General features: G+C 38.9%; 1 protein-coding gene across 4 annotated transcripts in view; it reads right to left on the bottom strand.

The window, feature by feature from the left end:
* B3GNTL1 (UDP-GlcNAc:betaGal beta-1,3-N-acetylglucosaminyltransferase like 1) overlaps positions 1 to 10,085 on the bottom strand; it is a 133,014-nt gene extending 122,929 nt beyond the window's left edge. Inside the window, exons 1-4 of one of the 4 annotated variants that reach the window (XR_007507517.1) lie at positions 9,866 to 10,085; positions 5,550 to 5,666; positions 5,322 to 5,421; positions 242 to 306 (exon numbers count right to left, since the gene is read on the bottom strand). Coding sequence is in view for 2 of the 4 variants with exons in the window: in XM_049812700.1 (XP_049668657.1) it covers positions 242 to 306; positions 5,322 to 5,421; positions 5,550 to 5,666; positions 9,866 to 9,961 (378 nt within the window). In the remaining 2 variants the exon portion in view is untranslated. Of the gene's footprint in view, positions 1 to 241; positions 307 to 1,358; positions 1,414 to 4,397; positions 4,518 to 5,321; positions 5,422 to 5,549; positions 5,667 to 9,865 lie in introns of those variants that run through there. The other 3 variants (XM_049812700.1, XM_049812703.1, XM_049812702.1) reach the window with 3 other exon arrangements.
* Between the last annotated feature and the right edge of the window lie 3,513 nt (positions 10,086 to 13,598).

The following is a 13,598-nucleotide window of genomic DNA, read 5'->3' as shown; positions in this document are numbered from 1 at the left end:
AAATACCAACCCTGCCCAAGCCTGCTCAGAACAGCTTGTGAAATCCGATAGGATCAAAGAACGGTGTAAGGCTGTGTGCTTTCTACAGGTTGGAAGACAACTTTACACTTATAAATAGTAACCAGCTCGTTTAACACGCAAACACCTTTAAAGAGCTTGTCTTTAAGGCAAACCAACAGCTACATTAAAAACAAAAGAATTTTACTGACAAAACTAAGTTAGACAAAATGCATTAACTTACTGAATCCAGAAAGCAGAGATAGGTTCCTGAGCTCTGAATTACTGCTTGATTTTTAGCAAATCCAACTGTTGAGAAAACAAAGATAAAATTATGTGGTAGTTTTTACCTTTGGTTTTTTGTTGTTTTTTTTTAAATCTTACTACAGTCAGGAACAGATGAAAGGAAATACAAAATATGGTATCAGGTAAAGTATGCGGTTTTTTCATATTTGAAACAAAGTGATTTGTAAATATTTAAACAGTATGCCTACTTCAGTCATCTTCTCTGAGTGATTATCCATTGTATGTGTTAGAATTCTACCACCAAGGAGAATTAGACTACTTTTGCTAGCCCTCCACAAAGACATACTGTGTAATACATATCTCGAAGAGTTCGGCCACCTAGGTTTCACATCCAGTACCTCCGACCATAGAATCACCGAATGCTTTGGGTTGGAAGGGACCTTTAAGTCATCTAGTCCAACCCCCCTGCAACGAGCAGCCGTTGAAAACCCTTGGTTGTATATACATATTCATCTCAAGTCATAACAAATAGTAACAAATCATAAAAAGGCAAAGAAAGAACCAGAAATTGCTAGGCAAGTTGTTCTTTCCGTCAGGGGACCAGGTCCTCTGAAAGACTCAAAAAAAAAATTCTGTTCCATTATACTCCTTAAATATAAAGTATGTAAATACAAAAACTTCATGCAACATTTATGTAATGGCACATTCAACACAGAAGGAAGCCAAAGCAGAAGAATATATGTACAAGGAGCACAAACCTGGCTTATTTAAACCGTAACATGTTATACCATCTGTGGAAGACCACACTGAAATACAAATTCAGTCAAATGACAGGCAACGCTGGCATCTAGGGTCTTTTTCATTTCTGACCCCATGACACTTGTTGAAGCTTTTACCAAGCCATTTCAGGAAGTGGAATCAGAAGGAAACTTTGTTGTCAGCTTAATTTCTGAAGCAGATGACACAGCACTGGAGGGTCAAACAAATGGCAGAGCCAGAAAAAAAAGGGGGGGACTAGGAATACACATACAAGGGTAAGGATGGGACTGCATAAACCAGCAATAAGATGAACTCAGCTTACCACTGAAATACATCTGCAAGGTAGGAGTGTTTACCTGGGATAATTTTTGTATGTAGACAAGGTCTACCTAAGAACATTCTGGTCTTCAAATTCTTCTCCTGGGCAGCATTGTAAGAAAAGACCATGCTATATGCAGTGTTATTCTGAAAAATGCTGTATGAATTCCACTTGGCCATATATATAACATTTAAGCTTTGTTTAAAGTATTTATGGAACCAAGTCAGGGAATCCAACAAAAGATTGTCCTGAAATGCAAACCAAATGATGTGAAGATATATACTGTGGGGTTTTTATTCTTTAATGGGAAAACTGAAAACATAAAGCCAGAAAATCTCACCAAAAAGTGGAGCAGGATAATTCTAAATAATATTATCCCTAAAGTCCCTGAATTTGCATTTGAAAAAAGCAGACTTCTGTAATTCTCTACTCTTTTTATGTTATACAGGTTTAAGTTTGCTCAGGAAACAATTTAACTGGGCTCAAAGGTTCACTTAGTTTTAACGCACATGCTCCCTGGCTATTTTGCTTAGTTGTCCAAGTACAGAAAAAGACATGACTGCATTTCTTACTGCCTCAAAGGAACAATATGTCAACTACCAACAGAACACTACTAATAAGGAAGAGCCTTTATAATTATGTTATTCTTTTCTTATGTATTTTGAGTATTTTAACCCTCACCTTAACTTCTCTTAATCACGGATTTCTTGGTCTTACTATCTTACAGTAAATTTACATATTACTTTCTATACATATATGAATATCTAATCTCACATATACAGTTGCTCTCATTCTCCTTCCTATTGGCAGTAAAAAAGCAGCTGGCAAAGTCAGTAGCTACCACAACAGCAGAGCTGAATCCTGGCATGAGCAGTATTAGTGGGAAACAACTGATGCAAGTTAGCAGGTCCGGACATGCCAAACAAGCAAAACCCTAATACTGTGGACGTCCCTACTAAAGCAAGAGGTAGAAGAACAGGATAGAACTAAATTTGCCTGACATCAATCAAATAAATACTTTCATACATCATTATCAGCTGTAAAGCAGCTTGTACTCACATTTCAATGCTGTCATTAGTATACCCCAATATTTCAACAACCTTCAGTAGAAAATAATGTAGTAGTAGGAATCAATAATGTAGAAAAAAAATGAGGGAGACCCAAAGGTAACTACAAGATGACAATTATATTACTCTATGAACTTTCTGAAGCATTTCAGATCTCATTTTCAAATAAAACACTTTAAATAAAATAATGAAATATTTAATATTTGTTATGAGAAAAAGTTGGGAAGTACATCTTTCTAAGATTAAGACAGAAACCATCCTGAAGCTTTCATATACCAGCTTTTTTTAGACAGGAAGGAAGAAAAGACACATATTTTTAAAATTATTAATAAGAGAGCTGTAACTCCCCATAGAAGAAACTAGATCTTAAAAAATTTTTTCAGCACAACAAATCCTATGTTTGGCATGAGTAAAAAATTTTCTTTAATATTACTCTACTGAACAAAATCAAATGTTTGTGCCAGGTCTCTGAGTTTTGTAAGGCCTGCTTACTTGGTGAAAAGAGCCTGTTACCATGGTTACAGCCGTAAAAACTTAAGCCTCAGTGAGATATTAACATTCCTCACTCTTGGAAAGAAAAAGGTTTCCTTTTTTTAGGCAAGTGACCCTTTCTTTTCTTCTAGGTTCCCCCCCTTTCTTTTACATGTTAGAAAAGAATCAGAAATAAATCCTAATCTTGTGTAAATAGTTGAAGATGTGAAGCCTGACTAGTACATTGTTTCTGTACTAAAGCATCTTCTTTTAAAGGAAAGACTCCTTACAGTTGTAACTAGTCCTTAACATAATAAAAGTAAATCACTGAAAGCAAACAAATACTATGGATTTCAAGTAACCTGCTCCTAAAATGTAACAACCATGAAGAAAAGATGTCCTCATTTTAATGGTGACCTGAGAGTGACTTCCACATGAATAAGCTTGGTTTTGTAGGGGTTTTTCGATATTTTGTTGTGTGTTTGGGTGTTTTTTTTTTTACAGAACTATGCATTTCATGCTATTCTTTAAAACAATGCTCACAGCTGCATCCCCCACCCCCAATTTATTAAATATTTGTTCAGGTTTCGGCTATCACAACACCGAAAAATGCTAAAACAAAAAATAATCTGACATATCTCTAATGGCACAATATGCTCCTTGTAGTTCACAACTCAAATTTAGTTTTAGTTTCAGTTTCCTAAAGTGCAAAGGTGAACTGACTTCAGAATTCTAACATAAGTTACTCTCAAAACATTGCACCTGTGTGTTCTTGCAAACTAAAAACTAGTTTACACACAATTAATACAATACTCTATTAGGAACATGACTTTATACACAGAAGATATTTTATAAAAATGGAAAACAGATGATATAACAAAATGGTATTAACAAAAACATTACTAACCAAATTTCCTAAGCACCATAATTAACAACCTCTGGTATTATTCCTTGACTTTTTTCCTGAGAAATCTTAACCTAGTTAGCTTCTAGATCATCAGCTACTAAGAGAAGTAAGATTTAAAAGGAGACTGATCATCCAATAGTTGGGGGAGAGGGGAGGAGAAGATAGATAAATTTCCAGGAATACAAGCAATTCTTGACATTCCTCAACTCCAGCTTTATCAGTTGCCCAAAAGAGAAAAATTCCCTCTACGTTATGCTGTGTTACTTCAGTATTGCTAGGTCTGACAACTTTTTAAAAAACAGCTTTAAAGAAGTCTACAGTCAAAAGAAATGACAGTAAATAAAGCCAGGGGCCTATACCAAGCTGCTGATTAATTCAGTGCACAAACTCCAATTTGTGTGTTTCAACAAGAGGATGAAAATTAAGCCTTCTGAAACAGAACCCGGCTTTTTCATAAGGTCATTTTGAGGAGACTGTAATAAGCCTAGGTTTCTCTCCAGTTACAAACAGGACATTTTGTTAAAAAACAGAAACTGACCACATTTGGTGTTACACTGTTTCCAAACTGTGCCTTTTAAGTGAGATAACTTGAAAAACAGAAATTCGGAACTAGTTTTATATCAATTCCTACCTGTCTACTCATTGTCACAAAATCCAGAATGATAAAAACATCAGTTTTAGAGCTCCCATACAAAATGGGAGCATACTGTTCTGCTTGCTTTGTCCTGTTGTTCTCCTTCAGAACACAGACATGATCTTCCAACTTCAATGCCATTCAACACTAGCTTCTTCAAAAAGCTATATACTTTTATTTCTATTTTACATTTTAGCAAGCTTGTCTGCTAAAAAACCCTAAATGTAAAAGAATCAAAACAAGCAAAAGAAAAACTGTTAGAGAGGTTTGTTTGTTATCTCTTCCAGTGGGTAAATGTAATTCATATTAGCATGTAAATCAATGGGGAATCACACCATACACCTATCCAGTAGCTCACTAAACATACTGATTTAGCCCTTTGTGTAAATACTTGGGAGTTTAGCGAGAGTTTTTAATTCACATCAAAACTTTTCTGAAACTTCTGTTTTGATCTGATCATCAAAGGGATATCAAAAATGTATTTTGTTCTACTTCATGGTCTACTCTACAATACTGAAAGATATGCATTTACTTTTCAAATTTTTATGTAAGAAATTCTGGATTTCTTTCTTCTTAAAGCCCATTTCTTGAAGACAAATCAGACATCAGAAAGCCACAGTAAACTTGTAAGCATTGACAACATTGTATATACTACAGTTAAACAAAATTCTTTTGCAGAATAGAGCACAAGTGTTAAGCCAAGTTTTTCTTTCCTGGACATATAAACAAACGCTACAGAGCCAAAACCAAGAGGGCCAAATTCTAAACCAGAACAAGTTTTTGAACAGAATGCTCTGGAAAACAATGCGGGGTTTTTTTCCATTGCAACACAAGCGGCTACAAAGACACTTTTCAAACTAAAAAACAGAAGATGCCTGCAGTAACAACCCATCTCAAAAAAATCACTATTAAGTTACATACCGCCTCGAGGTTGAGATGAATCATTACTACCAATGACTACTGGAACACCAGCATCTTCCAACTTGATCTTCCATTTTTCAATGATTTCAGCTGAACCGTCCTAGAAAAACAATGACATAGATGCAGCTATTTTAACTTGTATGGTGAACCAAACACAGTCCAAAACAAAAAGTCCTATCAGACACAGCATTTACTTGGACTGTATTTTACATAAGGTCTGCAACATACCTTACTGGCATCATTAAAAATTGACAGCTCCATGGTTTCTTTAAAATCTTGTTCCCAAACGGACTTCAAGCATTCATCTAACCAGCATTCACTATTGTGAACAGGCACAATGACAGACTACAAAAAAAACAAGAATCCAAATGTATGTCAGTAAGTACTATTTTTGTTTACTTAGAGTATGAGTATTAATTAAAAAGGGGAAGTGCCAGATCCTTCTGAAACTAATTTCCACAAAAAATGCATCTTAAAAATATAAAAGTAGGCAAAGATCCTTTATTTTCATTATAAATATACAATTCACTTTCTTCTCTATCAAACTTTTTTTCTTTTTTTTTCTTTGAGTTCTACAAGATAGCTTTTGATAGATGTCCAAGGAAACTTTAAAAGAGACTACTGAACCAAAAATGCTAACAAAACACCTATAACGCCACACTAACCTGTTTCTAATATTCCTGCATTTCTTACAACACTCTTTACTTCTGTCTTCTATTAATGTGGCTTACTCAGCAGTTTTTCTTTAAGCTTACTATCCAGTTGGAAATGCTTATATACGCATCTTGGCTCTAGCCATGTTTCTAAAAATGATTCTGTCTAAAACTGCTATTAAGCACATTAGAAGATGACATATGACATAGTTCCACAGTCTACCATTTCAATTGCAGGCTTCCCTATTACAGCCTCTATTGGTTCAGCCACATACATGCAAAGCACGAAAACTTATCTGAAATATTTTAAAATTGGTTAGAAACCAGAGACGAGGGATTTATCTGTTCAGTTACTCACCACTGTTCTAATTCCCCCCAAAATGCCAACAACCACCACCCCCCAAATTCTTTCAGTATCTCAAAAAAAGAATATATTCCAGTCATAGAATGCTAAGTCCTAAGAAATTAGTGCAGTAATACACTGGCTATGTTTGTAAAAGGAGAGTCCAAACCTGTACCTCCTAATATCACTTATAGATGGGGAACTTAAGGCAAAGAGCCTAAGCAACTTGTAAAAAGTCTCACGGGACATTTTAAGAGGTTCCTAGAAACAGAACTTAAACTCTTTATCGTGTGGTGTAACCATAAATGCATAGTTTGAACAAACAGAGGATTAGTTCCTATTTTGAGCATGTGAGAATCTTAAGAACCAAAATACTAGACTACTGAAATTGAGTTATTCAAGATTTAATGACATGTGAGTACATGTACACTGTGCAAATACATGCAAATGCATACATTATAAGCAGATTTTCTAGACATTTAGGAGTGTATTTTTGGTTTATTTTAGAGTATGATGTATGGTGCAACGATTAACAAATAAGAAACTTAACATTTCACAGCAAAATACAAAAAAAAATATACTTGTCTAAAATGAACGAACATCCTGATATTTGGCGGGAGGCTATAACAGGCAAAAGGGGTATTTAAAAGAAGTAGGAAGAAAGCTATCATCTAAAATTTTAAGCAAAGCAGGTCTCTGACTTCCATGTTGGAGAGCTACATAAGTAAAATAAGGAGAAATTAAAAAAAAAAGTTAAATTTATTACCAAATAATTACAATTACAACATACAGACAAAAAAGATTTCAGAACTGTCTCAGATTAGTACTTTGAGACTAAAAAAAATAAGCAACAGTCTGAGATTCTAAATCAATATATTCAACTTACTCAGGATTTTAATATCCTTTATGTCTAGATAGCAATTAAAATACGACCCTATACTTTCATACTAATCAATCAAATGTATTCATTCAGAAAGAAAAGGATTCTCCAATTCTTCCAATGACAATATAAACCAGCTACAGTTTTGCACATCCAGAAAAATCAATGATTTTTCCAATTTGTTTTCTAATGAACTCAGTAAAAATTTGACTACACCATCACAAACGATCTTGATATTGGCTTGAAAACTGTAAAACTGAAACTTCTTTGCTTTTTTCCAACATGAACTCCTGTTTTAAGTCTGGACAGCAATGCAAAATATCAAGTTTATGTTTGGACCTCTCTGTTTAGTTTGAACTGAAACCAGAAAAAACAGTATTTTAACAGCAGCACATATAAAACAATCCATAAATACCTGATGCCACTAAGGTACTCTAAACTCAACATAATAACTCATAATATATTAGCATGCTCCTAAACGCATTACTGTGAACAAGTTCTACTTCCACAGAACTATCACAATGTTGAGCTAGGTGCCTGCCAAAGTAAGGTACACAGCTGAATTGCTGATGATACTTCCATGTAAAACCTGAAAAATTAACAAATCCATACAAATAATGTACACAGCCACATGATTAAAATATCAGAGTACTGCTAACATTGTATACTAAAGGTTCCTTAGGTTCTACCATTCTTACCCAGTTTGCTGTTTTTCTGTTTACTTTTTTTTTTTTTAAAGCCAAAAATAAATTAAAAACACCGCAGAGCTAAACTTTCATTTCTCCCTACTTCACTTCTACATTTGTAGCCTCACTTAAAAGTTGCAGTTGCTACTTGTCCTGAACTGGGCATTCATAAATTGGCCTTTATCATCGTGTGACTATATCAGAATACTTCAGTCTCCTTGGCTCATTTAAAGAGGGAAAAACATGAACCAGGCACTTGCAGGTGCAGATTCATAGTAAAAAAAACAGGTGATAGTAACCCCAGGAGACTGTGTCTACTTCTTCTGTCCCACAACAAGCTCAACTACAGCTACATCATTGCTGACAAACCATAATCTCCAGGGACAGGAACACCAACCTTGCTAAGGCAATCTCTGAAAGCAGGCATAAGGGAGACCTGGAACACAGTTTTCCCAATGTCTGAAGTCCTTTTGCTGCAGTTTATGCCAACTACTACTTCCCAATCCCAGCATAGATTATTATTCTGGTTCTCTTTGCAGCAGCCTTTCACGTATTTGAAGACCGCTACCATAACAGTGAACAACAGGAATACGCATAAAGCTCTTTCAAGCAATTTTGAGTCAACATAGGGATGTAAATTGCAAACAACTAATGTATTTTGGTCATTACAAGATGAACTGAGTGACAACTGAGCCAGAATAATAATTTCATTAGCTGAGATTTACTGATAGCAGAATCCAACAGAGGAGCATTTTCATAGCCTATGAGCCAAGTGCTACAGTTAAAATACAGAACTATGAATCAGATCTGGATTTGAACATTGTGACAGTACCTGGCATCACACTAACTTCACACATTCTAGAGTAAGACCTGAAGCGATTTTAGGTATTTTTAGTAATGTAGTTTTGCCATCACTAAACCGAAGATAATTATTCTTGGCTTCGCTGCAAAGTGAATTTTGATGTATGGCAAAAATGACAGAATGCAAAATGGTTAACAGGTAGTTCAATCCCCTTTCTTCTACAAATGTATTACTCGGCCAAAAAACTCCCTCCCTCAGCTAGACCACTGAAAAACAATCCATCAATCACAGGATTGAAGAATAGTAGAGAAATGTGAGGTTTTAAAAAAAGTGTCAGAAATTGCGCAACTGCATGTTTTACATCCAAATCTCGTTTCTGGCATTACCACCATCATCCTCTACTAAGAATATATACAGTAACTCCAAAGTGAAATTTTCAGTTTGCACAAATTTCAGTTCAAGTAGACTCCTCCCTGCCTCCGTATCTGAATGTGGAAAATAATTTTTTTTAAATCGTTTTAACACTGCTGAAGACTTTATAGAAGTCAGAAACTTATTTTTAAATGAAGTTTTCATATGAGTCATTACTCCAAACCATTTAGAAACTCATGGCTGTTGGCAGAAACATAGTAGTTTTGTCAAATCTCATATATGGGATACTTTAAATAAACCCAGAGAGATTTATTTTCGGGCCATAAACTTTGACCTGCCTTTAGGATCCGAGACTCCATGAAGTTGTTCATCATTTTTACTTGCCCACTGATCTGCGTGGTTTTGTTTTTCAGATGCTCGCCTGGCTAAATTGTCGCCAAACCACATTAGTTGTATAAATTTGCAAAAGAAAAAACTGATTTAAAAAAAAAACAACAACACAAACATTGTTACAGGGAGTAACAGAAGAATGAAGTACCGTAAGAAAATTAAACACCCGTCTTTTCACACTCCGCGTACCAGACACGCCCGGCCTGCCATTCGGCAGGGCCAACCAGCACAAAACCAAGGCCAAAAGCCCCTCCTGAAAAACCCCGCTGCTTTCCTCCGCCCCGCACCTACGAGACCTCCAAGGCAAGCCGGCGGGAACGCGCCTCGAGCGCCGCAGCCCCTCAGGACTCGCTTCTTCCCCCGAGGCCGCGGCTGCCCGCCCAGGGGCTCCCCCCCACCCCGCCCGCCTGACACGTACCACCTGGACGGCGCGGCCTCGCCCCGCCGGCCCCCGGGGGGCCACGGGGCGGCGGGCAGCGGCGGGGCTCCCGACGGCTCTCCCCGCCTCCGCCATGGCCGCCTGCGCCCCTCAGGGAGGAGGAACGGGGGGGGGGACCGCTCGGCCCGTAACGCTCCCGGTCGGGGGGGGGGGGGGGGGCGGCAGGCTGCTGCCTCACACGCACCGCCGCCCCCCCCCCCGGTTTTCTCCTGAGGAACTGCCCCGCCGCTCTGCTCCCCCGCGGAGCACCGCTCCCCCTCCCCGGTGCCGAGCAGCCCGCCCGTCCGCCACACCGTCCCCTCAGGCCCCCCCACCCCCGTGCACCGGGGCGGCGGCGCGAGCCCCCAGCTCCGCGCGCGGGGAAAGCCCGGCGGGAGGAACAACGATAGATAAGGCGGCTGGAAAGGCCGGAAGCGCCGCAGCTGCGTTGCGTGACGGTCTAGGAGGGCGGCGAGCAGCGAGGCGCTGAGGAGACGGAGGGCGGGCAGACAGAGCGGCGTTGCACGGGGCGGCTGCGCCGTCGGGCTGGGGAGAGCCGGGCGGGCGAGCCGCAGGCCGTGTCCCTTGCTCAGGAAGGATACCTCGGCCGGAGGCTACGGTGTGGCGTCTTAAAGTTTGAAAAAGTTGCTCCTCGCTGCGTGTGGGGTATCTTCTCCGGCCCGACTCGGGGTGTGCTGGCCAGGCCGTGGCAAGGCTGAGAGTCCTGTCTGTGGAGGCTCTAATGTTTTAAATAAACGGTGCCTGCAGTTTCCTACCTGTTTTCCAATTACATTTGTTACTTTTATTTCTCCAGTCAGCACTTTTCTTGGTCAAGACTGGTCTGTTCAGTGCTGTGAGTGCCTTTTTTTTATTTTTTAATAACCTTTTAAATGGAAAAATACTTGGTGGTGGTAATGATATCATTATTGATCATGTATTTGCTGAAACTACGACTGTGCAACCACTTACTCCCGTGAAAGTATTCACAACTAAATGGAATCGCAAGACCAGGCCCTATACAACAACCTATTCAGAATTTTTAAAATTTGCACAAAGCAATCTTTGTTGAGCAAAATCCTGAGATTATCCCTTGTTTATCTGAAGAGCCTGTTAAACAGCTAGACAATTCAAGGAGCAAACAGAGCAGAGTTATCTTAAAATGTTTGTTGGCACACAAATCTGAGAACTGAGGAGGTGAGGAAGACAGCCAAGCAGTAATTCACCCTCGGAATCTATTTCAAATTATCTACACAGCTTCTCTCCATCCAGCCTGAGTTTAATCTCTCTGTGAACAGCACTGCTAAATGTGATCATTTCTTTTTTCTGGCGATGAAGGCTCCCAGCACTTCTGCGTTGCCTGTATGCCTTGCTTTATCTAAGAAAGTATAGCAGAGTATTGCTTTACTTTCACTGAACCAAACAAAAGTCCTAGTCAGGGACCAGTGCCTCATTATGCGAAGCAGTCTACAAAATACAGAGCAAAGCCCATGCTTCCTTCCCCAAGGAAAGTACAGAACCAATCAAAACCACCAGAAATGTTTTCTAAGTTATATTCTGTAGCTGGCCACAGAGGGTAGTTAAATACAAACATCTACTTAAAATGTTGTTTTCATTTGGAGGGATTTTGGACAGACTTTGAAAGACCCACAAGCATGCAAAAACTGTTCAGTGGGATTTTCAGCACAACCTAGGCATCTAACTTCCATTGTGACAGTTGTTACCTACTGGCTTTTGAAAATATAGCAGGTGTTTCTGTGTTCTTGGGCAACTAAATAGTTTTCAAAATATAGTCCATTGTTTCAGTGCCTATTCCTCTTTCATGTGGGTCAGAATGGAAAGAGAGCTAATGCTGTCATGACAAACTCGTTTAGAAGCAAGCAAAAATGGTTTGGTCCTAGTTGTACTTCCAATTGCTCTACATCAAAGATTTTTCAGAGTGGTGGGGAACAGCACACAAGCGATTCTTGCAGCTAAAAGCATTACAGAATCAAAGACATTTCTCATTGTACTAGTTTTTTGCTTTTATTTCTGATAAAACCATCTCTTGAGGATTATTACTGTGAACCTAAAACTTGCAAATGCTGGAGGCTTTAGCTATCAAATAGAAATTTTCCTCATCTTGATGGAAAGACATAGTATCTAGGAAGTCGTTTTGCTTTCTTTACATTTAACTCTGTCATTTCAAAAATGACACAGACTAGTTATAGTATGGACAGCTTAGACCTGTTGATTTGTGAGGATGGATCTCAACTGATTTCACTGAGACTTTAAAAAGAGATAAAAAAGGACTGCTCGTGAAGAGTAATGCTAGGGTTATTTAAGCCAAGTAGTCTTGGGTTTAGTTTCTTTTTTAAAAGGTCAAACTGTAACTGAGGGGGTAAAAGAATATCCTTACAAACAAATCTGTTCATGGTGTGGAGCATGCAGGCAACTTAATTTAGTTGTATCTTTACTGGAAAGACAGAATGAGTATAGAGTTTTCTTCTAACATACACATTCGTCACTGAATTTACAAGCTTCAGTACTGAAGTATTTCCAGAACACACTATGTTGAAAGGATCATTCAACTGAGTAGGTAAAATATTCAGCTTAGAGCTAGTTTTGAAACCACTTCTGTTCAAAGAATGCTTTGGGCTTCCAAAAACGCTCAGTTATTTTCATAAAATGTCACAGTTGAGTGGCAAGAGATGCAATACTTCTCATTATAGTACTACACAGCAGAATGGGACTTCAGAAGCTCATCTAGTAGCCCTGCCATCCTGAGACAGGATCAACTTTGTCAGTCCTGACAAATAGCTACTAGCCTGTTCTCAGAGGCCTTCCTCCAACAATGGGGGCTTCGTAACATCCTCAGACAATTTATTGCAGTCCTTGCTATCTTCAACCTTAGAAAGAATTTCTTAATATCTATCCTAGACCTTGCTGTGATTTCCAAGCCCCTTCAAATTTGTCAGGCTAAGATCTTTTCCCCCTAGCAAAAAGATCCAGACAACCTGTCATCTCCCCAGTTTTTGAGCTGTTGAGCCTGAGCCTATTGCCTAACTTTTTCCTTTTGCACAGAAGCTTCTTGCTATCTCTCTCCCTCCACAGACTAAAGTCTTCAGCTGCCAAGGTACAGCTCCTCAGTTTGAGCCCGCTGTTAGTAACAGGAGTTTAAATATTTTCCTTCAGGGAAAAATTATCCTCCTCTTCTCCTGCCTTAGTTGATTCAGCACTTTGACCACATTTTAGGCAAGATGTGAAAAGTTTTGCTGGGCTATTTAAAAAAAAACCCCAAACCAAAAACCTTAGCATCCTATCCTGCTTTTTTGCAGACCTAAAAAAAAAAAATACCCATTTCATAATCAAAACACACTGAGTCAATACAAACGAGGAGGCCAGTAACCTGCCAATAGTAAGACTAGAATCTCTTATAAAGGACACGGCCCAACATCCCTTAAGCCTGTATCTCTGCCCTGAGAGGCTCCCTCAGCCCCCTCCCTCCTTAAGGGGTCCTCTGGTAGCCCTCTCCCGAGGGTTTTTATCCCCTGCAGCTGTGTGCCTGCTCAGCTGCTTTCTTGCTAATGCCTCTGTTAACCCTTTCTTTGCCTGGCTCCATCCCAAATCTGTTATTCCTTATCCACCCTGCACACAGAAAACAAGTCATTCCCTTCCTCTCCACAGCCACAATTTATGTATTTGCAAATGGTTGTTACGTTTCCCTCCCATCCTGCTCTCTTGTTTAGGTTATGCA

The sequence above is a fragment of the Accipiter gentilis genome, chromosome 10 (assembly GCF_929443795.1).
Source record: "Accipiter gentilis chromosome 10, bAccGen1.1, whole genome shotgun sequence".
Taxonomy (NCBI): Eukaryota; Metazoa; Chordata; class Aves; order Accipitriformes; family Accipitridae; genus Astur; species Astur gentilis.
Note: the sequence above shows the minus strand (reverse complement) of the source record. Positions and strands in the feature narration are given on the sequence as shown.